At 49.6% G+C, this 27,182-nt stretch overlaps 1 protein-coding gene across 1 annotated transcript in view; it reads right to left on the bottom strand.

The window, feature by feature from the left end:
* CAPN2 (calpain 2) overlaps nucleotides 1–27,182 on the bottom strand; it is a 48,695-nt gene that overhangs the window by 6,068 nt on the left and 15,445 nt on the right. Inside the window, exons 3-15 of the mRNA XM_037510273.2 lie at nucleotides 17,642–17,760; nucleotides 16,683–16,816; nucleotides 15,397–15,565; nucleotides 14,249–14,332; nucleotides 12,768–12,853; nucleotides 11,794–11,868; nucleotides 11,059–11,219; nucleotides 9,438–9,607; nucleotides 7,879–7,890; nucleotides 6,975–7,186; nucleotides 5,124–5,160; nucleotides 4,114–4,179; nucleotides 1,896–1,953 (exon numbers count right to left, since the gene is read on the bottom strand). Coding sequence (XP_037366170.1) covers nucleotides 1,896–1,953; nucleotides 4,114–4,179; nucleotides 5,124–5,160; nucleotides 6,975–7,186; nucleotides 7,879–7,890; nucleotides 9,438–9,607; nucleotides 11,059–11,219; nucleotides 11,794–11,868; nucleotides 12,768–12,853; nucleotides 14,249–14,332; nucleotides 15,397–15,565; nucleotides 16,683–16,816; nucleotides 17,642–17,760 — 1,383 coding nt within the window. The remainder of the gene's footprint in view (nucleotides 1–1,895; nucleotides 1,954–4,113; nucleotides 4,180–5,123; nucleotides 5,161–6,974; nucleotides 7,187–7,878; nucleotides 7,891–9,437; nucleotides 9,608–11,058; nucleotides 11,220–11,793; nucleotides 11,869–12,767; nucleotides 12,854–14,248; nucleotides 14,333–15,396; nucleotides 15,566–16,682; nucleotides 16,817–17,641; nucleotides 17,761–27,182) is intronic.

Genomic DNA, 27,182 nt, shown 5'->3' with positions numbered 1-27,182 from the left:
CTCTGTACTTAAACAGGGTCTTAGTAAGTCCTTTTCAAACAAATGAAAATAATGACAAATGACTTTAAATGTTCACAGGGTACAGTGTCACCTCTGCTTGTCAGGCAGGAAATAGAACTCAGAGGTCATGAGGTTCCAGGCTAGGACCTATGAGGAAGACATGAGTTGTCTGCAGGCATTTATGGGGCATCTCTGTCCCAGGCTGACTTGGATAGGTGAGGACCCAGAAGCCATCTGTGAGCCACTGATTTACTAGATGACTCCTGTCTAGCTGGTGGTTGGAAGGTGGCATGAAACCCTTGTCACAAACCTGAATCTGGTCCCCACAGACTTCATGGGAAACCCACACTTAACACTACCATCCTGAGCATAAACACTTAAGTGGGTATGGGTCTAAAGCTGTGTGTGTGCAGGGGGCCCTGGGCAGAAAACAGGCATAACCAGGCAGTCAGGGGAGGTGCAAGAAAAGCAGATACTGCTCCCCACCCTCCATCTGTAGAGAAACAGTGAGGCCTCAGTGCCCGTTGGCTCATAACGGTCACACATCTGAAGAAACCAATGACCTCACTTGTGCCAGGCAGCTTCAAGGGTAGACACCGTCTTCTTGTCTTCCCCAGACAGAGGAGGGAGGCCCCGGAGCCAGGCCTGCCTGGGGAAGTCCTCACGGACTAGCCAGTCCTGGCCATTCCAACCCCCACCGCGGTGCTCTGTGAGTCACAGGAGCTCTTAACAGTCCTGTGTCTGGTGGGCATAGGAGAGGGACCAGCCACCTATGATCCCAGTGAGGTACACGTGGATCATATTCATGGGGACCACAGCCAGCAGGCCCTGGCCTCTTCCTTGGCTCTGAAAGGAGGATTTTCTTTTATCTCGTGGAGTTAGGCCAGAGGCTCTTTGAAGTCCGTGAGACTTCTAGAGATGGTCCCAGGACTGATGTTCAGGATGTGACAACATGCACACTGGCTTCTGATCCAGGCTGACCACTTCTGATGCTGTATGGACGCCTGCTCAGTGGATTGCGATCTTAGCACAGGTTACCTAGTGATAATTTGAGGGGGTAAGGAATGTGTGTGTGTGTATGGGTATGTTTGGCCATCCCTTAGTGGGAAGGTTGAATAATAAATCCTTTGGTATTTTTTTTAAGAAAAATCGTTAATGAAATGAAAATTGTGGTGAGAACCATGGCTCTCTGCCCCCTTCCGGAGTCTCTGGGCTCACAGCAGCCATTTCTAGAGTTTTGAAGTCACTTGCTTGGTGCACTGGCTCACAAGTGACATTTCTCCCAAAAAAAGAACTGGTCATATGTGGCTTATTTAAGTACACAATTGGGAAATAAGACTTTTTTAGTGCCACTCCCTAAATGTAAGATGATTCATTTATTTTTCTATTCTGGCTAACGGATCAGTGATTTGCTACTTAATAGACCCAAGGAACTCAGGAACTAACGAGCACTTTTTGACTTCCGTTTTCCGGGCTGACTCAGTCTTATCTGTTAGTCATCACAATAGCCGCCGTTTATCGAACACACTTCACAGTAGGCGGTTTCTACATGTGAGCTCATGAGGACATTCAACCACTGTTAAGAGGTCAGCAATACCATGTCTATTTTGCAGATAAAGAAACAAGAGTCAGAGATTATGAAACTTGGTTTACATCACAGAGTTAGTAAGTAGTGGAGACCTGAATGTGGTATTTGATCTATAGACTCTGCAAAGCTTTATTTTAATCACATCACATAGAACCTCCTTCACCCAACTCTTTGATGGTGGCACTAGGAGGGGGGAGTTATGCTTTAGCCGTGCCTGTCAAGGCATAGAAGGAGAAGGGTCCCCATGTGCCCTCACGTTCAAAGGAGAAGAGGCGGTACGAGGGACGTGCTGGGAGGGGATACTTACGCCGGGCTAGAACTCTTTTCAGGATGGTCTGCAACTCAAAGGCGGAAATCTCTGCATCCTGTGGACATGTAAGCACAGTGTGGTTAGTGGCCCCCACACAGCCACGCGAAGCGGGGAGCAGCAAACATTTAGGGGACGCCCACTCTGGCCAGGCCCCATGGGGGGCACATGCGGTGGGCCTGGGCTGGCGTGCAGAAGTCTGCATTTCTAACAAGTCCCCAGGAGGTGCTGCTGGCTGACTGCACCTGGAGATGCACAGCGACAGCCTATCTTAGACACAAATTTCAAGGTACAATTGTTCCAGATGTAGCCCATTCAGTTCTTTACTGCGGGCACTATAAAGAGTAAATTCTGCACTTTGCTCATGGTGGTGGGCTTACTGGATTTAATTCTCTCCCAGATTTAGTTCCTCCGAGCCTCATCACCATTTAGGACTCAGACCTGGCTTCCTGTAGAGCTGGGGGGACCAGGTGTCCAGGAACTGCTCCTACACCTTCTCCCCTCACCCTGGGGCTCCTCAGAGGTGGCCTGGGGGCCTGTTCACTCTCACACACAGAGTAAGTGTTAAGATCATGATTGACTGTAGCTTTCCTTGCCTTCCTGGGGGGAGGGTTGCATATGACTCACTCAATGGGGAAATAAGTCTCTAACATGCCCCCTTCCCTTAGAAGTGGGGTGGGCGGCATGGTGGGAAATGGGGAGCAGATGCCCTAGCTCTTAGATGGGTGAGTCTTTGATTAAGTACAGGAAGGCCCAGATGAACTCCATGTGGACACCCGAGAGAGTCAGGTTCTGTATAAATGAAGGAAGATGACTGGTTTTGTTTTGCTTTTTTTTTTTTTGAGTTGTTGGGATGGAAGACTGAAAAATCTGTAGCAGACTGGAGCCTGAATGACAGGAATTTTTTTTTTTAAGAATGGAGGAGACTAATGTTCTACTGTAAACTGCTTCCATTCTTCAGATTTATAATACTCAGTCTCCTTAAATACTTTGTGGACATCAAGGATAAAGGGCCAAGTTCCATGCCTCTGTTGGAATGAAACAGGAAAATAAAAATCAAAGGTGGGGGCTAAGAGCCCTGGGGCAGGAGGAGCACAGGTGGAGCTAACCATGCAAGCGGAGCCCCTGGCAACTGGCCACGGGCAGGTGTCCTTGGGGAACATGGGACAGGACAAGGAGTCAAAACAGAAATCCAAGTTACACTTGCAATTCCTCTATGTTCAGTTTTCCTCCCCCCCTTTAAAGTCTCCTTGGTTTTTACTGATAGGGTGTCAGGAGAGGTTCCTTGTTTCACTCCTGAGAGGATCATCTAACAGTCAGCTGGAGGGACACTCCGCTGAGATTTGATGTGACCCAGCATCCAAGGTGTCTACCCGAGGAATGCAAGAACATGAATTCCAAGGGGTACATGCACTCCTAGGTTCACTGCAGCACTATTTACAATTGTCAGTCTTGCAAACAACCTAAGCGCCCAACAACTACCAGTAGATTAAGGATATATATAAGCAGCGATATATGTCTACACAACGGGTTCCCACCAGTATAAAAAAAAAAAAAAAACAAAAAAAACGATGAAACCCTGTCATTTGTGACAAATGGAGGGCATTATAGTAAATGAAATAAGAAGGTGTAAGTCAAATACTAATGATTTCACTCACATGTGGAATATAAAGAAGACCAAGAAGCAGACAAGACTAAGCCAAAACAAACCCAAGAAATCTGACTGTAGAATTGAGGTTACCAGAAGGGGGTAGAAAGTAAATGGGGATACGGACCCAATGGATTATGATGGTAGGTGTGGTGACATACATCTGAGGGGCTGTGATCCTGTCCCCTAAATCATACAGTGTGGTAAACAGACATCACCACAATACAAAATAATACAATTAAAAAAAAGAAATCAAAGTCTCCTTGGGGCCTCCCTAGTGGTGCAGCGGGTTGAGCACAGCGCTGTGAAGCTGTCCGCAGCCTCTGCAGCGCGGGTTCAATTCCCGGCTGGCCGCTCCCCTCAGCAGTGTATTTCAGTCTGTCTGCCTGTTCTGCTCCCTCCTCTGAATCCTCTCACCCTCCCACGCCTCTGGCCTGTACCCCAGCTATTGTATGAATAAAAAATTAAAAAAATAAAAAAAATGAAAAGAAATCAAAGTCTCCTTGAGGAAAAACAGTCGTTTCCTTTGCATCAACCAAAGGTCATAACTTAGAGATTTTGGGAACATACCTCCCCAGCCAGCTGGGCAAACAAATTTCTGAATCCATCCTCAATGTCATCCTCGCTGACGTCAAACTGGAAGGTAAAGCCCAGAAGTATAAAAATGCTGGATCAGAGCAAAGAACAGTAGCAAGCAGCCAGTTCCCCCTCTGGGGCAGCCTCTCCCCCTTCACAGTTCCCCTCTCTGCCTCCTCCTTGGGCCCGTACTCCAAGGCAACTGGGATTGAGATAAAGGATAGTGTGAAGAATTAATGAAAGAATGACTTTCTAATTAAAACTTCCAAGGGGATATGAACTAGGTGGGAAGGAGATACATTCTAATTTCTCACAAAGGTATCTCCGGTAACGTTCAACCAAAATGACCTTTTAGAGCTACTCTAATAGGGATTCAGAAGCACCAAGACTACTTGGAATGTTCCAGAAGGATTCTGGAGTGAGTGAGCACATCTCCTGAGGATCTTTGAAACTGTCTGGTCTCTTACTGAGGATGTTTGACAACATAGAGCTTCAGCAACTGCTTCAACGATTATCAAGCTACGTCAGGTCCCCAGAGGGAGGCGCGTCCCTTCCCGTTTGTGGTGTTTTCCGCCCTCCAGGGTATTTGTTAACACTGGGCCTCACTTGAAATTCCCTAGCTGGATCCCTCGCCCTTCAGGTTTTACCATGGACTCACAACTCTGGCAACTCTAGGGAGCCTGAGAAGTCCCATCATTCATCACTTTCATTTTATAAATGGGACAGCTCAGGTCCAAAGTGGGGTGTCAAAACCTTCAACGATCATTACAGGAGCGGTGTCCCTCCTTTTCCACCTCAGCTCTGTGCACACTGGGACTGTGCCCTGAATGGAAGGGACCCCCTAGACCCCCCCACAGTGGCCAGAGCCAGATCCCACTATCCTTAATCTCAAACTGTGCTGACAAGTGCAGGGACCTTTTAAAAACCCTTGGGATTATTTTTTGTTCCTCTGCTCTCCGGGTTGTGCAGGCTGGCGTGGGCAGAATTCAAGGAGTTACAAGTACCTCTTCCAGGTTGGCTTCAATTTCATCATCGACAATCCTGGAAACAGAAGGACAAGGTGTGTTACTGGGAGCAGGGGAAGCAGAAGGAAGTGTTGCTAAAATCACTGCAAAATGAAAGAGGGACTTTAATCCAGCAAGGATGGGCAGAGGGATTTCTCTGTATCCCAGGTTTCGGGGATAACACATCTCCTTCAAGAACAGAAATCAAGACAGAAAGGAACTGAGGAAACGTGGAAAGCCTTCATCAAATAGCATGGTCTGCCCACATGGCATGGTGCAGACACTCCAGACAACTTTTAAGTTCCACTTAAAATACTCTTTGCCATAAATCTTACATCAAAAATCCTTCCTACTGAGAATCACACAGGGCATTGTAGCCGATTTGCTCTGCTTAGGGCCGAAGCGGGCAGGGCGGCATGGAGGCCAGTGTGTGGCTGCAGCTGAAGCTCAGACAGCCGCTAGTTTATCCCAGCAGAGTCCTGAGTGTGGTGAGGGTAATTCTGCTTCCTGAAGAGGGTCTTCCTTGGGATCCAAAACTGGGCCACCACAAGTGCCAACTCAAGGCCAACAGTGTGTGGGATAAAGGCCGTGCAAACCCTTGGTGTGGACATTTGGAAGCTGGGGCAAAGGATTAATATGCTGATGGGTGGTGTCCTGTGGGGGGAGCTCACCCTGGAAAGAGGAGAGTTGTGGGGGTTGAGGCTTCCCTATAACAGTGGCTTGTGGTTGGCAGGGATGGAGAACGAGTTCTGAGGTGGACACAGGACAGTGTCAGTCCCGGGCCGCCCATCATGTCCCCATTTTCTTGTTAGTGGGATGGAAGCCAAACACACCAGGCTTCCTCCAAGGATCCTAAAAGGCCCCTTCTCATGGCATTCTTGAGCAAAAGATGAGACCCCCGTCAGAGGCAGGAAACGCATAGCCACAGAGTTTGGAGATATTTATCAGCTTGCAGCTCCCTAGCATTGTTTCCTCACTAACAGCACCCCAGTTTCCTTGGGGGAAATCATTTTCCTGCCATGTGTTGTCTCAAAGCAAGGGTGATGCCCTGTTCCCCTTCCCATTACCCTCCTCCCTTGTAGGTACAGGGTAAGAGGCCATTGGATGCTCTCTGCTGGGCCTCTGGGTCAGAGTACAGGGCACATGGTCAGAGTGGACCCACAGTTGCCCTGTTCATGGCTTCGCACATGCTGACCCTCCAGAGTGTCCTTGGTCTGCTCTTCTCCTGCCTCCTGCCTCCCACCAGTTCGGAAGTCCCTATGACCTTCCCTCTTGTTAAGTTGTCCTGATTATATCTTTCTCGGTCTAGTGCCCAACTAAATGCACATTATTGAGGCAGAAGTCATTGGGAACAGAGGCCCTGTAGACAGTGACATTAGGTCAAAAGGGTCTAAATGTCTGGGAACCAATGAGGAAGGCGGGAGAACCCCAGGACCTGATCATGGCAACAGGTTCTGGAGACCACTGAGCTGTGGCTTACACTCTTGGCTCCAGAAAAGTGTTACACCAGCACTGCCCAGCTTCCTCCAAATGATGGAACTGGGTTTGTAGAGTCCAATATAGGTCGTTAAAATGAAACAACTCGGTCATTCAGAGAAACAGCTGAAATTACATTTTGTGATTAGCTCTACAACCACCCCTTACTAACCCAAAATAGCCTGATGGCTATTGTCTTTGTGTTCCTGAGTATAATACTAAAAGTTCTTCAAGATGTCAAATCCTCACGCTAAACTCTTTGGAACAGGCGGTTATAATAGAAGAAGAAACTGATGTTCAGAGGAGCGAAGAGCTCCGGGTAGGTGAGGAGCAGGCTGGCAGTAGTAATGGTGGGTGGGAGGGGACGTGACCTACTGGTAGTCGGCCTTCTTTTCAGAAAAGACACGGATGCAGAAATCGCCGTCCTTGTTGGGCTCAAAGGTAGAAGGCACAACAATGTACTCTCCCGGGGGCAGCTTGAAGCGGTTGAGCACCTCCCGCAGGTTGATGAAGGTGTCTGACCGCTCCCTTGCTCTGTTTGTCAGGAAGAACTTTTTGCTGAGGTGGATGTTGGTCTGTCCCATCAACTGATGAGTAAACAGAAACAAGTGCGGATGGGGGGCGGGGAGAAGACTCCAAATCAATGCCATTTCACTCTTGGAGATAAAAGGATGACACAAATAATGTTCTGATAAAAGGCAAACTTTCTAGCAAAAATAACACCTGCCCACAGATCCGTTAATAGCAACTGTGGGCCTACTAAGTGCTCTCAAGTAACTTAATTCATCAAGACAGTCTGGCCAATGTGGATGGTTGACCAGTTCTATTGAAAAAGAAACTGCAGTCCAGAGAGAATATGGAGCTTGTCCACGGTCGCAGCCTGCAGATGGCAGGACTGGGAATCAGGGTCAGCTCTTCCTGCACAGTCTGCAGGTTTATCTTTTACCTCCAGCTTGTAAGAGCGCTGCAGAACTCTGGGAAGCCCACTCTGGGGCCCCAGCTGTGCATTATCCACTCACAACTAAACCACACGTGTGTTCTGTGGGCCGCTGAGAGGCAGCAAGGCCCCAGGGCCATCTGTGATACCTTGCCCTGAGCTCAGGTCAGCAGCACCGAGGGCCTGAGCCACCTCACCAGGGCCGCAGAGGGGCAGGGACTCATCCTTCACAGCTATGAGCCCTGCCCAAGCTCCACAGGTCCCTGGGCGGGCAGTGCAAGCCTTTTACATGTTGGTGAATCTGAGTCTCCAGGGACAGGTGCTGATGCCCACCAGACATACCTCCTCTGGGACCTGCAAAGATAAAGGAGCACACACTTAATTCAGATCCTGGCAAAGCAGCATACATAAATGTCATCACTGTGACTATCTCCATTGCCACCCCACCCTGTTGCTGTTGCTTTAGCAATATTAACTTAAGTCAACATGGCAATTTTCCAAAGAACTCAAAGCACATCCACATTTAAAATATTTTCTTATGACCCAGCAATAATGTGGATGAGCCCTCACCACCAGCTCCAATTTATAGAGCATGAAGCTAGCACAGGGCTGTGAAGGGACACGTTTAAGGTCACCCACATGGCTGCCTCCCACCCAGGAAAAGCAGCGTTGAAAGTCCATGCCTTGATTTCCAGGCTGGGGGTGGGGGTATGGGAAGTGGGGGTGTTCTGTGTCACACCTCAGATTACTCCGCTATTTCTAAGACTGAGGAATTTGGACTCATGTGCATTTTTTAAACTGGTGGGGTCTTTCCAAATCCCTTCCTTCCTGGATCGGTGCCCTTTCGGTGGCGGCCACATCCCAGGGTTGAGTGAACAGTCTTCTCCCCCAACCCCCTAGGGGAGCTCCCTCCATGATGTCAGGGAAAGCAGATCTCAGTAGGGATAAGGTGGGAGCCCTCATTTGCAGTATTTATTCACCATTTGCTGTGGTGTACATATTCCCCCTGCCACCACAGCCATTTTCAGGTTGCCCATGTGAGTTCACGGATGAGGGGCTGGCAGAGATAGGCATATGTGGCTTTCAGGAGCCAGCTCATCATGAGTTCCACCAACATACCAAAGTGCACCCCCACTTGGTTTGCTCTGAAGTCTTCCTTGCACCCCTCCTCTCCCACTGGCAGCCTAAGGCCACAAGAAGCTCTCTTCTGTGCCGCAAAAGGGGACGGTGAAGGCACGGGGCTGGCCAGGTGGGTTAGCTCTCTGTGCCGCAGCCCCAGCAGGGGGAGGCGGTGCTGATGTTGCTGAGCTCTGATGTGCTGGGTTGGGGTGATCTTTATTTTGTACAGAATGAAAGTAGGACGTGATACTGAGTGTCTGAGTGTGTGTATTTTGGGGGGGTGTTGGAGGGACAGGGCTCCAAGTAGGGGTGGCCTGGTGGGAGCCTATTGACTGTTTCTGTGTTCTGAGCTCCCTCCCATCTTCCAGGTTCCGACCAACTGGATCCGTCAGCTCAGTTCCTGTCCTGACAACACTTTCCCACGTGATCTAGTATATTCTGCTCTCAGCTTAAGTCTCTTTGTTTTGGAGACGGGTGACTGCTCATCTGTGCTTTGGAGAGTGCCAGCCTGGGGCATGTGAAAGGGACATGGAAGCCAGTAGAAAGGGTGGGATTCCTGGGAAACTGGCCATGGGGGCAACTGCCCACTGACACAGGCATTGCAGGAAGCTCCCGGTGTGACTTCTATCTACATCTGCCCAGGCCGTGACTTTGTTTTTTCCATGTCCAAGCACCATGTCTGGGGTCCCCTGTCCAGGACTACCTCTGGGGTTGGCCTTCCTTGCTGGGGCTGAGATGAGCTGAGAGAGAGGATAGGCGAGGTCGTCCCCGTCCTGACCCACCTCATAGATGCCAAAGCCAATGGTGTGCATGTCCTCGCCCATCTTCCTCTGCCGCCGCCGGTGCTTCTGGATGAGGCCCACCAGGAAGGTGCAGCCGCTCTCCCCATCCTCCTGGTCCTCATCCTCCTCCTCTAGCTTGATTACGTATTGGGGGTTCATCCAGAAAGTATCTATGGGCAGAGAGGGCAGGAGTCAGTCACTTCTACAAGGTGCGTAGCCTAAGCAGGAACGCCCAGGGGATGAGGAGCTCTGAAGGGGGCCGGATGTCAGGGGGGTCGTGCAGCTTAGAGAGGAGTCCTATTGGGCTGGGCAACGAGACTTGGAGACTGACTCCCGAACCCCCTTCAGTAGACCCAGAGGCCAGGAACATCCTGTGCACAATTTCAGCCTCTTGTTCGGGTCCCTAGTTCTCCAGGGTCTGTCACCTGGCCAACTCCCTTCTCAGTGTCTCTTCCCTCCCCGCTTCCAAAATCTGATTACAGGAAGGACCTGAGATTCATTCAGGGATCACTATGCTGATTGCTCTCCCTTACATCACAGAATAAAACTGTGGCAGTAAAGGTATCATCTAGTGGCAAACCCCAACCTCAAGGGCTGCTGGCAGCCTGTTTTCGTAAGTAAAGTTATTGGAATACAGCCATGTCTTCTCGTTTAATCATGGTTGCCTCTGGGCTGCAACAGTAGAGTTGGAGTAGCTGCCATAGAGATGAATGGCCCACCAAGCCAGAAAATATTTCGGGCCCTTAAGAGAGACTTTGATGACCCCCAAGCTAGTAGGTAGTAAAACGAATTTTGTGGGGTGTAAAGGGCCTTCCTGGCCCCTTTGGGACTGCCAATTGGTGGCTGCATGCTTGAGGCAGAATAAGCACGACTGGTCTGCCAGTCCTGGTCGGATACTCTCTCTCTGGGCCAGGCATGCCACCTAGAGCCTGACTCTCTGGGCTGCCACTACTGCCTGAGCACTGAGCCCACATCAGACTGCACTGCTCAGTTCTGGGGAACCTGCGTGCCTTGGGAAAGTCATTCAACCCCCAGCCTCTGCTCATCTTAGAGACGAAGATTATCATAAAGTTCTTGCCTCGGAAGTTTATTGTGAAGATTAAATGGAATTATATGACAGTTACCAGCACCCAATTCGCGCTCTATAATCGGCAGCTGTCCCCAGGGTTCTATCACTTCTTAGAGGTAGGCAGGGGAGGACTGGGGGCCATCAAGGCAGGAGAAATCATCACCCCACCTGGGCTCCGCCATCAGCACTCGCTCAGGCACAGGCCCGGTGCTGAGGTTCCCAGCAGGACAGGCAATTGGGCTCAGGATGGACAGAATAGCCAGTGGGAACGAAGTGGGGCTGGGCGCTGCTTTGGTGGGCATGGGGGAAGGCCGAGGTCCAGGGAAGCAGGGGCCCGGGGAGGGCATCACAGACATAGGGTCTTGGCTTTTGTCTATGTAGGGAGGCGAAGAAAGTGTAGAGGTTAACGGGAAGAGTAAAGAGAGTGGTGTAGAGATGGAGACGCAGGGATAAGGAAGCCAGAGTGGGCAGGAGCTGACAGACTGGGGCCCATTGCACCTTGGGGCAGGGTTAGGGCTGCCTGGGCTACCCCACGAAGCCAAATGGCCTTACTCGGGAAATTCCTGCAGCCCCCTGCAGTGGAGCCCCGCCGCCAGTTCCCATCCATCTTGGTGAGCTTCCACTTCTTGTAGGAATCACTGGTGAGGGTGTCGGGGGTCAGGTTGCAGATCTCCAGCCGGGAATAGTGCCTCAGGAAGTCCTCGAAAGACATCCTGGCAAAAGTAGAGACACATCCAGGTTGTAAGAGGAAACAGAGAAGTAGCTGACCTTTCCCCAAGATCAGGCTGGGCCCACAGGAAGGCACAGACTCCGGTGCTGGTGCTGCCACTTTCCAGCAGGCGACTGAGCAAGTTGCTTAAACCTTTCTGTGGCTCAGAACTCTCCCTGTGAAAACAGGAGTCTGAGCATCCGATGATACACATTGGAAACTCATCCTGCGATGTGCAGTAGGTGGCCTCAGGCAGACAGCTGCTCGCACCACTCACTCAGGGATGGATTCCTTAAGGTGTTGGGATGAATCTCAAGGAACCGGTTGGGAGAGGGGCCCCACCTTCCCCCATTTTCTCCTGGAATCCCCTTAGTCTTCCTTGTAAAGCTGCTCAGCTTATAAACCCCATGAGAGATGGGCAAGTTCAAGTGGTTTAGGAATGTTTTTGTTCAGGGCCTTATAGTAAGTGTGAAACAACAAAACCAGGATCCCATGCCTCTGTGCCCCTTCGCATGATCATCTTGCTAGTTTTCTAGTAAAGATCACTGCAGCAGACACCCCTTTTCCTGTAATCTTACCAGAACTCCCCATCTTCATGCCTCCTGGTCAGGCTCTCCCTCAACTCTGGGTCTATAGTGTTCCAGTTTGGGCAGCTGGAAAAGAAAGTAATGCGTGAGACATTGGAAACCTGCAGAGGGCAATGACCTTCCCAAGTCTCCCCAAAGGGGAGGGTCAAGGACATACTCTCTCCCCTTGTGGGCCCACACCTAGTAAGGGGGTGGAGGAACAGGCGCTGGCTAAGACTACAGTGAGAGGGTGAGTTCCCTGGAAGATGGTGGCAACGAAGAGTCCAGAAAATGAACACAGAGCATGAGAGCAAGATGAAGCAGCATCAGTGACCCAGGGTCAGAGGGGCCTGGTAGCTCTTTTAAGGGGCAACTGAAAAAGTGACGAGAAGCAGCTTATCTTGGTCTCTGCAGCTGAATCAGTGTCTCTGGCATGGCAGAGGCTGCCTTGGAGGGGGCCAGGGAAAGGGGCAGAACTGGAGGTGCTGGGCCTTGGAGGAAGGAGTGGGGGCAGGAGGAAGACCATGAGGGAGGCTCACAGGAGATTTTACCCCAGAGTCAAAGATGTACAGTAAAAAGCTGGGGATCAACAGAAACTTCTCTCTGGTCTCAAGCCCTATGTGTATAATCTCAAAGTAGAACCCAGGCTTGGAGTGGAGCGGGGATGAGGGGAACACTTATTCCCTGAAGGTCCCATAGTGAGGCGAATCTCAGCTCGGGATCTTACCCTAAATGGCACTAGGGAAGGCATGAACCCTGAGGGGTGAAAGGGAGGAGCATCACAGGAGCCCTGTGTCTTGGAGACACCCAGACTGCTGGAATGAGCTAGTTAAAGGTCTTAGGGGGGCCACCTAGGTCCTGGGCCCACTCTGGTGACCTGCACTCTCGAGGCTTTATTCCTCAGCACAGCACACTCCCCATTCATTCCCCCAGCACCCCCAAGCAGAACGCACCCCTCCCTGCTCCCCCACTTGCACCCTCCTCACTTGTCATTCCACTTTCCAGTCCACTCCACCTCTCCCCAGGGGTTGCGGATGCGGATCAATTTCTGCAGGCTTCCTCTACTTTCAACCTGAAGCGGGGTCAGGTAAGAGGAGGGAGATGTTGAGCTCAGGCCAGGCCTGGAGGTTCTAAGGCCCACAGCCCCATTGGCATGAGCTGGGGTGGGGGGTCGTCCAGCTCATGTTGTAAGGGGATCACAAAAAGGAGAGAGGCTTGTCCCTAGACATGTTGCTGCTGTGTGGTCCTAGTGGCTCCTTGGACCTGGGCCCTGGCAGGCCAGGGCATATCAATCTCTCTGGCAAGCTGAAGGACAAGCAAGCTTGGCCCACTCTCTCTGCTAGCACTTTGCATCTGAAACTCCATGTAACTGACTATAACAGGATGCCCATTAGCCAAGGGAGTCTAGGAAGGTTTACCCCCAGGGAAAGAACACAAGCAAAGCAGTACCAACTCTTGATTGGACCCTGGGGCGGGGCGGGGAGGGGAGACACTATAAATGACATTTAGGGGTAACTGGGAAAATATAAATATGGACTGTATATTAGAGGATGTTAGTTAAATAGTTTGTATCTTCTTGGACATGGCAGTAACACTGGGATTAAGTAAGAGATTGTCCTTATTCAATGGAGACAAATGCTGAAGTCTGTGTGGGTGAGGTTTCCTGAGACCTGCAACCTCTCAGATGCCAGAGGAAAAAGTGCTCCAACACAGAGGAAAAGAACAGGAGGCGAACAGCTGTTGAATCTGGGGACATAACATCCAGATGTTTACTATTCTTTCAACTATTGTAGGCTTGAAAATTCTCAAAAAGGGAAATAAAACAAAAACGCCAGGGAAAAAACGCCACATATCTGACCTGGGGTCCAGTCTGAGTTTTGGAATTAAACTGGGATGCATAATAGTATTTATAATGCAATAGTGACAACAACAAGGGTAGTTCCATGAGTATATACAAAGTGTCAGGGGTATACAGCAAAGTGACTGAATCACCACAAGCACTTTCCGGTGGGAATGATTGTAATGCTAATTCAGAGATCAGGAAACTAAGGGCAGAGTTCAAGTACCTGCCCAGAACACACAGCTAGAGAGAGGCAGAGTCAGATCTGAGTATGGGCACGCACGAATGCTTTCATGAGATGGAATGTGAAAGCACTTCAAAGACTATAAAACACTATACAGATGCAAAATATTGTTTTTATTATCTTTAGCAGATATTCTGAAACAAAAAAAGAGCTCCGAAAGCTGCATCTCCTGGCCACCAGGGGGCAGTGCACACCAGTCTGGAGTCCCGGGAAGACACGTCCCCACCCCAACCCCATCTGGCCTGAACTTCAGGAATGTGAGGCCCATTTGGAAAGGATTTTGGAAACAGGGGGACCCCACCCTAGGCAATCACAGGCAAAAACGTGCTTTGGGCTATTGTGTTAGGGGGAGAAAGACCCCTGAAAATCCACGCCAGGCATACCTCCTCGGCCCCGGTGACCGAGTACGCGTGCCCCTTCACCAGCTTCTGGAAGGTGACAGCCTCTGAATCTGCAGCACTGGTGATCTGGAAAGATGGGAAGAATCAGCGTGGGCGGCTTCATTCTCTGTCCCTTACTCGCTTCCTTATTCTGGTCCTACCACAAACACCCTGGGAGACAGCCAGGCCCAGGTGTGGCCTGGGGGAGGGAGGGCAGAGCTGCTTTTGGACCCAGATCTGTCCTTCACAACCAGAGAAAAGGTTGAAGGGGAGGAAGTGGGCCGTCCACCAATGCTTGGGAGGTGTATTCATGCACTTCTCCCTGCTGAGGTGAGCAGGGCATCTCTTGGAGGGAGGCTGGAGGGCACCCTCTGGCTTAGGGCAGACACTGGCCAGCCTTGGGTGGGCCCAGCCACAGGGCTTATGCAAGGGCCCTTTTGTTTTTCAAGTGAGACCAGAAGTTCTCAGAACTTTCTCCAAGTCATCGGCTTCACCCATGTATTCCCACAGCTGTTATTTCTGCCTTAGTAAAGACAGGACTGCTCCCAGTCCACGTTTTGCCTCTACATGGTCTGCAAAAAGTTTGAGAATCCCTGTAGAGAATTGGACTAAGCCGGGGCTTCTTATCTCTGTTCCACAGTGATCTGTTCCCAGATAGGACAGGGCTAGGGAGCAGGGCACAGCCATTGTCTGGAGGCTCCTGGAGACAGCCCATCATGCCGCCACCCCTCCCCTGGTGAGGTTAGCCAGCAAGGCTGCAATGAGGAAATAGCTCCTTCCCATGCCTTCAGAAGGCTCCACAGGCCTACTAACCCTGCAAGAGGGAAGACTAGGCTGCGGGGCTCCCGGAACAGGCCCTGAGAGAGGAGAGGTGTCCAAAACAGTGCTTCCCTGGGACCCGCAGAGGGCAAAGTCCTCTCAGGGAACCTGTGGTCTGGGGTGGTGATTCCCAGGAGGCTGAGGGTAGAAGTGGGCTGGAGGACCATCACCCCCCAGCAGTACCCCACACTGCCCGGGTGCCAGGGGATGCATGATATGGTGGATGAGGGTTAGGTTGGTGATGTAAGAGAGGGCAGTGGCTTCCCCCACACTGTCAGTGTCCCTTCAGCTAGGGCAGCAGCAGCGTGACAGACAGGGAGGCCGGTACTTACATCGATGGAGCAGCCCAGGAGAGAGCCTTTCTGGAGAGCTTTCTGGATGATCTTGAACAGGTTAGGAGGGGCTTTCCTCAACTCATACCACTCAGCGATGCCTCCGGTGAAGTCCTCAAAGCCCTCTGTGGTGGCACCCCCAGAGAGCGCCTCATAACACCCGTTGACCCTGGGGAGGGCAGGGAGAGAGCTGCTGCTGCACCCGATGCCAACCCTACTGCCTCTCGGAGTGTCTCCCCCACCCCCCACGTCTCCTGTGTTGGATGCTCCAGGAATCCTCTGCCCAGATTCTTCATGACTTTGTCTTCAACTCAGCATGCAGGTGAGGGCAAGTTGCCGTCTCCACAGTGACCACTTCCTGGGGACTTTGTGCAGTGTTTTGAAAATCATTTAGAACCCCAGAATTGGAAGGACCTAGAAAATTATTGGTCCAACCTCCCCTAATGATTCTTTCTACGTCCTGTAGAAAAGGGGAGGTCTGCTAGTTGGATGCTTGGCATTTGTAGGCTTAAAAAAGATAATTCAATAGCGAAAGCGTTTTCCAGCATAGTAGGCACTGTGTTGAGGGGGCACCATGCGCCTGAGGTGGGAGCATCCTGTGGCTTAACGCTACTATTTGAGCACGTGACTTGGAGCCTGAGCACACCGCTTTGAGCAGTCACATCACTACCATTTACCTTCTCACGTGACTTCTCAGGCCTCAGATTCTCACATTGGGTAAGTGGATCCTGGCCCTGCCCCCTGGCAGGGGCCACAAGAAACAGAAACCCCTGGATGCCTTGGAGCCAGGCCATTTGCTGGAGAAAGCCCAGGCAGGAGGGGCTCCCGTAGGGCTCCTGAGAAGGGGCAGTGCTGAGCACTACATAAGCTAGACTGGGGCAACCTAGGAGGGATGCAGTTGGAAGGATGGGAAAACAATTTCTACTCCTATCTCCTGGGTAAGTTCCCATAATGTTTTCAGCTTTGTAATAGTCCATTTTGCCCACTGGCAAAAACTCTTCATGACATTAGCTAACAAAACTGTAATATGAACTGCCAAGGAAGTAGAGGTGCTTTCTCAAAGCCAGCACGGTCAGCCTCATGACTTGTTCTGACAAATTTGGCTAAAAATGGCAATCGCTGTCACTTATGAGGGCATAATGTGCCAAGCACAATCTCCTTGAATTCAGAGCTCAATTTTGGCCAAGTAGTCCTACTGAATAGGACTCTGCTACTCCATGCAGTCCCTGAAGCAGTCCAGATTTTCCCAGAATCCAGGGCAGCTGGGGGCAGGCTCAGTCACTTACTTGGCATAGGCCTTCTCCAGCAGGGCGCTCCAGAACTCACTCCCCTCTGCTGAATGCACGAAGAGCAGCTCCCCGTCCTTGGTGGGCAGCCTGTCATCTATCACCACGTCCACCCACTCGCCATACTGCCAGAACTGCGGGACGGTGGGGAAAGGGTGGTGAAGGGTAGGCTAGGAGGAGCCAGTGACAGCATGGGGACCCCGAGCCTCAGTGCCTCTGGCTCCCGCCTGCACCGGCCCCTTGGCAATAGGCCCCATGAGCCCCTCCTATGAGGAGATGCCCCTTCTTACTATGCTCCAGCAGGGCAAGTACTGACTAAGAAACTGAGGACAGGGGTGCTTGTCCCTCCTCCAAATCCGCATCTGCTTCTCGAGCATTCTGCTATGCTCTGTACTTTTTAAAATACTACTTCTCATCTACCAGCTTAAAAAGAGGTGAGTAAGGAGTACTTAGTTTGCTTCCAATTCACTGTACCCATGAGGGCAAGTTACCGTCTTCACAGTGACCACTTCCCTGTGACGTTTTGCAGCTTTTTGAAACTCTCCTAGAACCTTAGAGCTGGAAGGACCAAGGTGATAACTCAGGTGATTGCCTCAGACTTCACATAATCATTTTTTTCCCCTAACTTGGGGATTGCTTTCTGGGCACCCTGCTTGACCTCTCTTCAAATGTCCCAAATGATCCCCATTGCTATCCTCACAGGGCCCCAAGTAAGGAGCAGGCCAGGAAGCTGCCTACTGTCCAGTAACACCCTTCATAGAACAGTGCTGGTTCTAGGGGTCTGCAAATACGAGGGACTGTTAGACTTGGTTAAGTCAGGGGGCCTGTTCCTAGTTCCAGGGCCCGTTCATGGCTCCCAGCATCTGCTCCTAACTTCTAGAACCTGCTCTTAGCTTTCAGGACCTATTCTTGATCCCTAGGACACACTGACAAAAAGCCTGGCCCTACCATTAAGTTACCTGGAAGTGGAAGATCCCTGCATAGTTTTCTTGGAAGCTCTGGTCTGGGGGGACAACTCGAGCCAGGACTTCTTCATTCAACGTGAGGGAGGCAATGGCTGCCAGCAGCCAGCAGTCACCTGTGAGTACAGCACAAGGAGCTCTCATCAGAGGGGTCTCAGTGCCCCAGGTGTAAAACATCTTGTTTCCATCTCAGGGAGCTTGAGGCCGAGCACAGAAGAATCAACAGTCCTTCCATGAGAGTACTAAGGAGGGGGTTGGGGTGATATTTTGAGGGGAACTCTGCTGAGGGAGGAATGTTTTGGTGACCGTAGTTGCAGGGGGATGGGAGAATTCATTCTTGGAAAGCCCCAGAACTTGTGACAACTGCACAGTGGCCTCATAGCCCATCTCTGTGTCTCCCACACTTCAGGCCCTCAGCAGTAAGCAGGCATGAGTGATGAAGCCTCAGCCACAAAGCCTTCTCAGACCTTGGGTTTGGAAGGTGAATTTGAGTGAGAGAAAGAAAATGTGATGGTAGATGGGAAGTGGCTGAATTTTTCCATCTTCTCCTGGGGAGGAGGCTGCAGGGGCAAGGGAAGAGAGACCAACAGGCAGTCCAATGGCAGGAAGGAGCGAGCAATGCAAACAGAGGAGCCAGGAGCAGGCCAACAGGGCTGGGCTGCCCCCAGGAGGTCACTCCTGGGCAGTGTGGGCCCTGTGCAGGGTCCCTGCACCCTGCCCCTCCCCGAGCCTCACTGCCCCCCTCAGCAACACGAGGGTAACCGTGAAGAGTAAGGAGGGCACCCATTTTGCACCTGGGTAGGGCGTTGCATGGCAAGAGCCATGACCACACCCGTAGTGAGAAAGGAGCGGTGCCAGCAACAACACAGGATGCTTTGCAGGAGGCTCACAGTTGCCACAAGATGCAGAGCAAGAGGATGAGGAAGTGATGAGCACTTTCCAACAAGTTCCCCTGACAATAAAAGGAAGTAGTTTTAGATAAGTTCAATTTGTTTTTAACTAATGAGCAGGTCTATTAAGAGGATTTTATCCAGGATTGAAATGTGACTAATCACTGCTTGACCAGCTCTTTACCTAATTTGCATCTCATTGCACCAGACTATGACAGACTTACATAGCGGATCTGAGTGAGAACTTTCTGGTCCTCTCACTGTGCATGTAAGTCCATCTCCAGGCAAGTAGTTCTTGGATCTGTGTCTCCCAGGGCTGCAGACCTAAAGCCCCAAATAAATGCCTTCTCTTGGATGGGGGTGGGAGGTTGGGGATAAGGATGAATATCACTGAAGTTGACCTAGTTCTTTGTGTTCTGGGAGACAGCTTAGCATTTTGGTAGTTCTTCAACTAAACTGTCCTGTTAACACTCAGAAATGATGCACTTAGCTCTTTGAGACTATATATGCCACTGGTAACTCTATGGTAGGTGGAGACACATTCCTCCCTAGTTAGTAAGCAAAAGCCACACAAATCCTTTTGCTTCTTCCATGGGGAGTGTGTTATGGATTCATTGTCCATTTTCTACTCAGCAGCCATCTGCCTTCCCCTGGTAACACTAATGTCCTTTGGAGAAACCAAAGGCAGGGGCCATGCAACTGTCATAATCAGCAGGATGCCCCCAACTCCAGGTGGGCTAGTTTGGGGCAGGTGGGATGACCAGTTTAACTTTGATGCTACAAACACTTAGGGTTATAACTGGTTTTAGCTCTAGGTAAGCCCTCCGGCCCAGGCACTAAGTCTCTTTAGACTTGGTTACCTGTTGATAATGTTTGGGTTTTTTTGTTGTTGTTAAGATTTTATTTATTTATTTATACAAGCACTGGGTACAGTCAGAAGCACGGGAAGGTGAGAGAATTCACCAGAGCCAGAGTGGGAAGCAGAACAGGCAGAAGGACCGAAGTACACTGCTGAGGGGAGCAGCGGGTGGCAGGAGAGGTCTGCGCACCATGTGGGACCCTCACCTGGTGGCCGGGTATTGAACCGGTGTTGCAGAGGCTGCGGGCAGCTTCGCAACCCAGCGCTCAACTGCTGCGCCACCGGGGAGGCCCTATTGATGTTTTGATCTTCATTTACTCCATTCATTCCAGAGCAATTGTCTTAGTGACCCCAGTGCTTGGACTATGAAAAGCTGGAGATGAGGACCCAACAGCTTCTGGTTGCTTCTCCACATCCAGCTTACACCTTCTTCTCCGTGCCCTAGACCTGATCTCGATGAATGAAATTGTGGGCTTTTAGGGCTTCTGGCTGCTGGTGGGGTTTGGCCAGTGGGGAACTCTAAAGACCAGAGGGCAGCCAGGTATGGGCATTTCTTCCCTGACTCCTTTGTGAGCTTGGCTCCAGTTGTGACCTTGAGCACAGGGCACGGCTCCTTCAAGGTGGCATCTCTGCACGACGCACTCCCGCTTCTAGAACCCTGACAACAGCTTCCCATTCATACACAGTGGCTATCTTCTGGGAGGGATTTGATTATGCTTCCTCATTTGATCACAGAAGGCTCCTGTCAGTGTTTATGCCAACAGTGTCTAAGATTTCTCTGACTAGTGTGTTCTGCCCTTCATTAGCTCCTCACCCCTACTGACGGACTCCAAGGGCGACATCTTGCTGCCAAGGCTTAGTCCATTTAAAAAGTGGCCCAGTTACTTGGCTAGAAAGAGCATCACAAAATGCTATGTCCTCTTGAGTTAATCTATAAATTTAATGCAATTCCAATAAAAGTAGTAAGAGGATTTAAAAAAAAAAACATTGGAACTTAGCTGATTCTAAAGTTTATAAGGAAAAATTAAACATGAAGCATAGTCAGGAAAAATATACAAAATGGGAAAGGATCAGACATTAAAACATTTATAAAGCTACAGTAAGTGAAACAGTACAGAACTTGTGTATGAGTATACTGAAAGCTAAATGGCACAGAACAGAAAGTTCAGAAACAAAGAGTACGATCATAGGTATTTAGTAAAGATGAATTTCTTACAAATGGAAATGTAACAATTGTGCAGTCCTCTAGAAAAAACATCAAGTTATAGCTCATCTTATTACAGGCATAAATTCTAAATATTTTTATAGAAAATTTTAACATGTTAAATATATATTTTATTACATTGTTTACATATTTATATATAAATAACATACATTTAGATAGTTAATGTATATATGTATATCATATATTTTATTTATACATTAATATATTTGTACTGCAATAACATTATAAATTGAATGTTTCTCTAAGCCAATAAATATTGCAGAAGAGACAATGGGAGAATCCCATTATAAACTCAGAGTGGAGACAGGTTATGGAATTATAATGTGCAAGCCATAAAATTTAAAATAAATTTAATTACATAAGAGCAGAAAAAAACAAACTTAAATGGCAAAAAATCACAAGTAGGCAAAGTCAAACAAACAACAGGAAAAATTATGTTATTCAGTTCTCAGACCAAAAGCTAGATACAAAATTTTCTAGTATATAAGTGAAAAACTGAGAGCACAATATAAAAATGGGCAAAGATATAAATAGAGTTAAGGGAAAAAAGAAAAGTTAATCTCTCAAACATGAAATGTATTCACCCTCCCTTATGACAAAAAATATAAAGTAAAACTACACCGGGTTATCATTTCTTCACCTTTTGAATTGCTAAGACCATACAGTCTGAGCCCGGAGAGGCTCTAGGGGAAATACTCCTTGTCTTGCGGGTGAGCAGAGGTCCATGCAATCCCTGCTAAGACCTCCTGACAGTACCATCGAGGTATCCCAGTGATTCCCCCTGTAGTGACCCACCTACAGACACACTCACTTTAGAAAACGATGTTAAATGTGAGGTTATTTATTGCAGCACTGGCTGTAATTAAATGACTGGAAATAAGCTAAGTATCCATCCACGGGGGCAAACCGAGTATGTGCCTCTCTCTAATGAAATTCTAAGCAGCCATAAAAGGAAGGATGCTCTCTCTTTCTTGCTGTGGGATGAAAGGGCCAAAAGGAAAAAAAAGGGGGTGGGGGAAATGAAACAAATAGAAAAAAGGAAGGACACTGAACTCACCCCTTTATTATTCACATCTTCATAATCTGAAGTTATTTTTGCTTGCTTGGCTATGTGTCTTATGTGCTTAAATTGTGATTTTTATAACTGTGAGCTCTAGTTTTTTGCCTGCTATAGATAATTAGTTATATACAGTAGAGTAAGATAAAAAGCCTAATACTAGTTTTTCTAAATGAAAATGTTTTGGTAGGGGCCTCCCTGGTGGTGCAAAGGGTTAAGACACAGCAGTAGGAGGCTGTCTGCAGCCACTGCAGCAGGAGTTCAATCCCCAGCCAGGGAGGTGACCCACATGGCACAGCAGACCTCTCCTGTCTCGCCCACTGCTCCCCTCAGCAGTGTAAATACTGACTGTATTTCAGTCAGTCTGTCTGTTCTGCTCCCCGCTCTGCCTCTGGTGAATCCTCTCACCTTCCCCTGCCTATCCCTTCCTCTGGCCTATACCCCAGTTCTTGTATACATAAATAAATATTTTAAAAAAAAAGAAAATGTTTTGGTAGCGGTCTTCCATAACAGCCAGTCTATCTTCAGTAAGAATACACAGTCAGTCCACTTATTCTTGTGTCCTCCAAAATGTGTTCTATAGAAAGCAGTTCCTCAAGAAATAAACAGTTCTTGAGAAATGGATTCTATGATCAAGTAAGTGTGGGAAATGCAAAGCTTCCCAGGTCAGGTGCAGGGACTTGTTCCAATAAACACAGCATCTCCCAAGAGTAAGGGGGCGGGGGCTTGCTATGCAAGTCTCCCAGCTTTTTGACCTAAGCCCCCCCTCCTGCTGACATCTCACCTAGCCAGTGAGCTGTGCAGCCCCTTGCAGATCACCCCAGGGGCACAGTCTGTCCTGGTTTATCCTGGGTTTGTTCTGGTTTATCCCGGCAGGTTCTTCAACAGCTGGGCTGCTCGGAACCGGATCTGCCCACTTCTCACAGTGAAGGTGGTTTGAGAGCATCTATGTCTAAACCTGTGTCTTCAGGTTTCCATACCGTTTCGGGACTATCTTTTCTTTACATACATGGTTTTATTGTACACATTTAAAAAAAAAAAAACTCAGCCTCAAATTTTCTGAGGAATGAGGTGAGGCTTCTGTACACATTAAGGACAATCTACCTAAGCTCCCTAAAGCTCTGACTCATCCCCTCAGGAGCCTGGAGACTTCCTTAGTCTGTCCAGTGCCCTGAACACAAGCAGGGAGAAGAGTCAGAGTGGGTCACTACAGGTTCGTGGACACCCTTCAGACAGAATCCGTGCCTCCCCCAGAGGAAGCTGGTTGCCTGTGACCCTCCTGCTGCAGGTGACTTCTGGCCACGTTCCTCGTTAAAGGCCGCAGACAGGGCCCTGCCCAGAGGTCCCGGAGTCACCCATCAAAAACCTGGCCATGGGCTCAACTCCCTTGAGCCCCAGCTAAGTCTGCCTGGAAGACATTCAGGACAGGACTGAGAGGCTGGGGAGGGAGCACGAGGACTTTTCTGTCCTGTTCCTATCGTGAAAATGGGCCTGGGTGTCCCAACTACCTCATGTTTTAGTCAAGTGTGTGCTACCTATGAAGAGGGCCCTGGGAATACCTGCCCCCTCATCCAACTGCATCTAGACTTACTCCCTCAACAGAGCAGAGTCCTCACTGCACTGCAATCAGACTTGGAAGGCAGATGTCCTGGAAAGAGACCCAGGGTTTAAATGCCCCAATGTGAAAACAAGCAGGTCCTGGGGGAACTCTGGATCCCGGAAAAGGTGTATCTTGCTGGAGGCTGAATTCATGCCTGTTCCCTCAAAGAATTGCCCTCACTGGTTCCACTTCTTGCTTCATAACCCATTCTCTCACCTTCCCCAGAACCTGTTCATCTTCTTGGCCCCTGAAGTCACCTGTGTGACTCCACCCTCTGGGCTTCTTCAGAGTTCCTCAGTCTCTTGGGCTCTTGGCTTCCCTCTCCATCCTCTTTGGCTGGGTTTGCTTCCCCAGCCTGGCCCTAGGCATCGCCCTTCCTGCCCACCTTTCTCCCCGGCCTGGGTGCCTGTCCAGTTTATACTGTCCCAGACCCCCTTTCAGCAGGCTCTGGGCTAGCAGGAGGTAAGCACACAAAAAGGCAGGTTCCCACCCACTGGGAGATCTAGCCTGGTGGACCAGGACCTGGGTGCTTGGTGGGCACACAGCGTGGTCGGCCAGTGCTGAAGGGTCTGGAATAGGGCGGGTCGATGTGCTGGGGTAGAGGGGCTTTGCTGTTTGCCAGCTGCCAGGGCAAATGGCTCCATGGGCACTCCTTCCAGTGATCCCCAAACCAGAAGAGCGTAGAGAAAGATCCCCCTTGGCTACACTTAGAGGCCCAACCAGCAGTGGGTATGGAGAGCACTGAAGTTGTGGTTTGAAGATCTCGATTTGAATCCTGACTTGGCTTAGAATTGTATGAACCTTGAAATACTTCATAATTCTCTGACCCCAGGTTTTTCCAGTTGTGAAGGGGGATCATACTTACATATCCTCAGAGGATTGTTAGGATCAGATGAAAAGAGAAATTTAGAGCCCTGTAGATGGGCTCAGAGACAGGGAACCCCAAACATTTTGTGCTAATTCTGCATGCATGTGAATATGCATTTTTGTAGGGGGGAGTGTCAAGTTTCTCTCCCACTCTCACCCCAAAAGGTGGATGCTAGAAACATGGGAGCCAGGGGATGGGTTCAAATCTGACCTGGAGCAAACTACTTTCTGTGCCTCACTTTTCTCACATGTAAAATGGGTTTCATAAGTGTAGACTGTCACAGAATTAGGAATTAAATGGGAGAAGATACGTAAAATATTTAGAAGTGTCTCTAAATGTTTGCCTTTTTTATTTTCTAATTTCATAGGGGAGAAAAATGAGACCCAGAAGAGGTGACTGAGCTAGGGGCGCCAGACAGTGGCCACCCTGGCTGCTGTGACCCAGAAAGGGTGGCAGCAAACACTGGGGAGGATGGGGTGGAGGTGGGGACCAAGTTGGTGTAAAGAGACACTAGCACCAAAATGGGGTCTCTGTCACATCGCCAAATGAAGACTTATACTTAGTTGCCTTTCACAGGAATGTAACTTTGGGGGGGGGGGCAATCTGGAGTTACCTGGTTCAAAGCAATGAGCATTCATATGCCTGATGGCCCCCAAGGATGGTGATCTTGCCAGCAACGAATCTCTCTTTCCTTATCTTGCCCTCTTCTCTCTATAAAAGCTTCTGTTTTGTACCCCTCTTCCGAACACTGGCTAGATGGGGTACTGCCAGCCTCAGGAATCCCTCAATAAAGCCAGTGGCAGATTTACATTGATTCAGTTGAATTTTGCTCAACACTAGGAATGAGGAGTCGGGGAGGTCAGTTCTAGGACCCCCTGAGTTGACTGCACACAGGGTTTTTCTTATCATCTTGAGCCTCAGGAAACTTCAGAAATAAGGGGCAGGGGAGGCCCAGATAAGTCATAAACAAAGGTAAAGAATGAGCACTGAAAGGCTCATAGATAGAAACACACTCAAACCAAGGGTAACCACTGCCAGAGGCTCATTTGCACTTCACTCCCCTGGGGCCAGATCAGCGGTGCCCCCAGCAGGCTCCCTGCTCCCAGGGCCACTGCTTTGTACCCTCACTTAATACCAGGCAAGAGGGTTCTTTAAGAGCCAAACCACCTCCTGCCTCCTGCCTCTGCAGTTGGATAATCCCCTTTCTCCTTGCATGCCCTGCCTATGGTTTTCCACAAATTTTTTTACTGTTTTTGTACCTATTGCACAAGAATATTCATGTATTAATTTATTTGTTTAGCAACTTGTATAGTGAGGCTCTCTCTGGCACCTTGGGGACCTGCTGGGAACACTTAAGCCACTTTTGCTCATTGGGGCCGTTAGGGGCTCCTCCCCAAGCCCAAATTTTCTTCCCCTTCTAATTTGCTTGGAAGAGGGTGGACTGAGCTGGTTTGGGTATTAAGCACACCTTCTGGACTCGGCAATCCGGGCTTGCCTCGAGAAGAGGGTTGCAAGTCTCTGGCTGGGCGCACCCTCTGCTCCTCTATGCACATGCAGACACAGCCTTCCCTCTGCAGGGGCCCTGCCCAGGCCCCCCTCCAATGACACAGCAGGCCCAAGCAGACTTTATGAATGACTCCTTTAAGCTCCAGAACCTTCTTCTGAAAAGAGAGCGTCACACGGAGCCATGTCAGTACATTTCCAGTGCTCCCTGGCACCTGAGTGCTGAAGGCCGGCTCTGTGCACAGGTGGTACCCGGCCCAGTTGCGCTGGGTTACTCAGAGTTGCTGTGGCCGGAAGTTTTTCCAAGAAGGGAGGGTGATATTTGTTTTGTACTGTCTCCTTCTTTCCCTTCTATCCTCACTGTTGTTTTTCCAACAAACAGGAAAATAGAGCAGAGAGCCCAGGATGTGCTGAACTTCTGTCCCTGCCCGTCCTGCCATGGCATCATCACACTAGATGTGTTGCCTGTTGACAGTCCCAGAGGGCAGAAGTTCTGAGGGCAGGCACCACGTCACAGGGAGCACATGCTCCGTGAAGTCCAACATACACTGATGGACTCACACACATACTTCAAAAACACAGGCTGAGGAAATTCTTCAACTTGGAGAGAAACAAGAGGCCCAGGGCCAGACCCTCCACTTCTGGGAGCCCTTCCCAGCCTCGGGACCCCTCATTGTTGCTTTTCTCTTCTCTGGCCTGACTTCAGGGGTCACCCATGGGTGCTTCTGAGCATTTCTGTCCTTGTGCTGACTGGCCTACGTATGTCTCTTTTTCCTTCCATTTAGTGTCAAGCTCCTTTTTAGCTCATCCATCCTTCTGTGCAGGCTCGTGCTACGTGTAGAGAAGAATGACCCTCAGGCTCACGAGCCAGCATAGGGACAGACATGAGGAGGAAAGACTCCCCAAGATGTTCAGATAGGACTCCCAAAGGCAGTCAAGGCCTCCCCAAGACATTGGATTATTTTGAGTTGAGGATAACTGAGGCCCCGTAGGCTCACAAGAAACCATTGCTACTCCCTTACCTAGAAGAATGAAAAATGGGGATATTACTCAAAGAGCCTTGTCCTATTCCTTAGCTCAGGATATATACTCTCATTTCCCCCCTTTTGCTTTAGAATATCTATTCATATGGATTCTCCATACATATATAATTAAATTTGTCCTTTTGTCCTACAAGTCTGCCTGATGTTAATTTGATTGCTCAACCAGCCCAAGAAGGCAGAAATTTCCTCTCTATCCCATGTGTGGCAACATGATCAGAGAAGATAGCAGGGAGCACTAGACTCCAAGTCCAAACAGGGTAAGACTGGGGTTGTAGGAGGGGAGGTGGGGGACAGCTTCTTAAGAATTGGGTAGAGATGGAGCACTCGCAGGAGAGGGAAGGTCGAGTGCAGAGACCCAAAATATGCAGGGAGTGGCAGAGTCCAGGCTGGGGAAGGGAGCAGCTACAGGTGGGGCCCAGGTGCTGGGTATTTGGAGAGGGTGGAGATTAGGTTAGACTTCCACTAGCTTAGTTCAGTGGGGATTTAAACTCAT

Source organism: Talpa occidentalis, unplaced genomic scaffold (assembly GCF_014898055.3).
Source record: "Talpa occidentalis isolate TD23 unplaced genomic scaffold, MPIMG_talOcc4v2.1 talOcc4.14, whole genome shotgun sequence".
In the NCBI taxonomy this organism is placed as follows: Eukaryota; Metazoa; Chordata; class Mammalia; order Eulipotyphla; family Talpidae; genus Talpa; species Talpa occidentalis.
The sequence above is the reverse complement of the archived record's forward strand: the minus strand, read 5'-3'. Positions and strand labels throughout refer to the sequence as shown.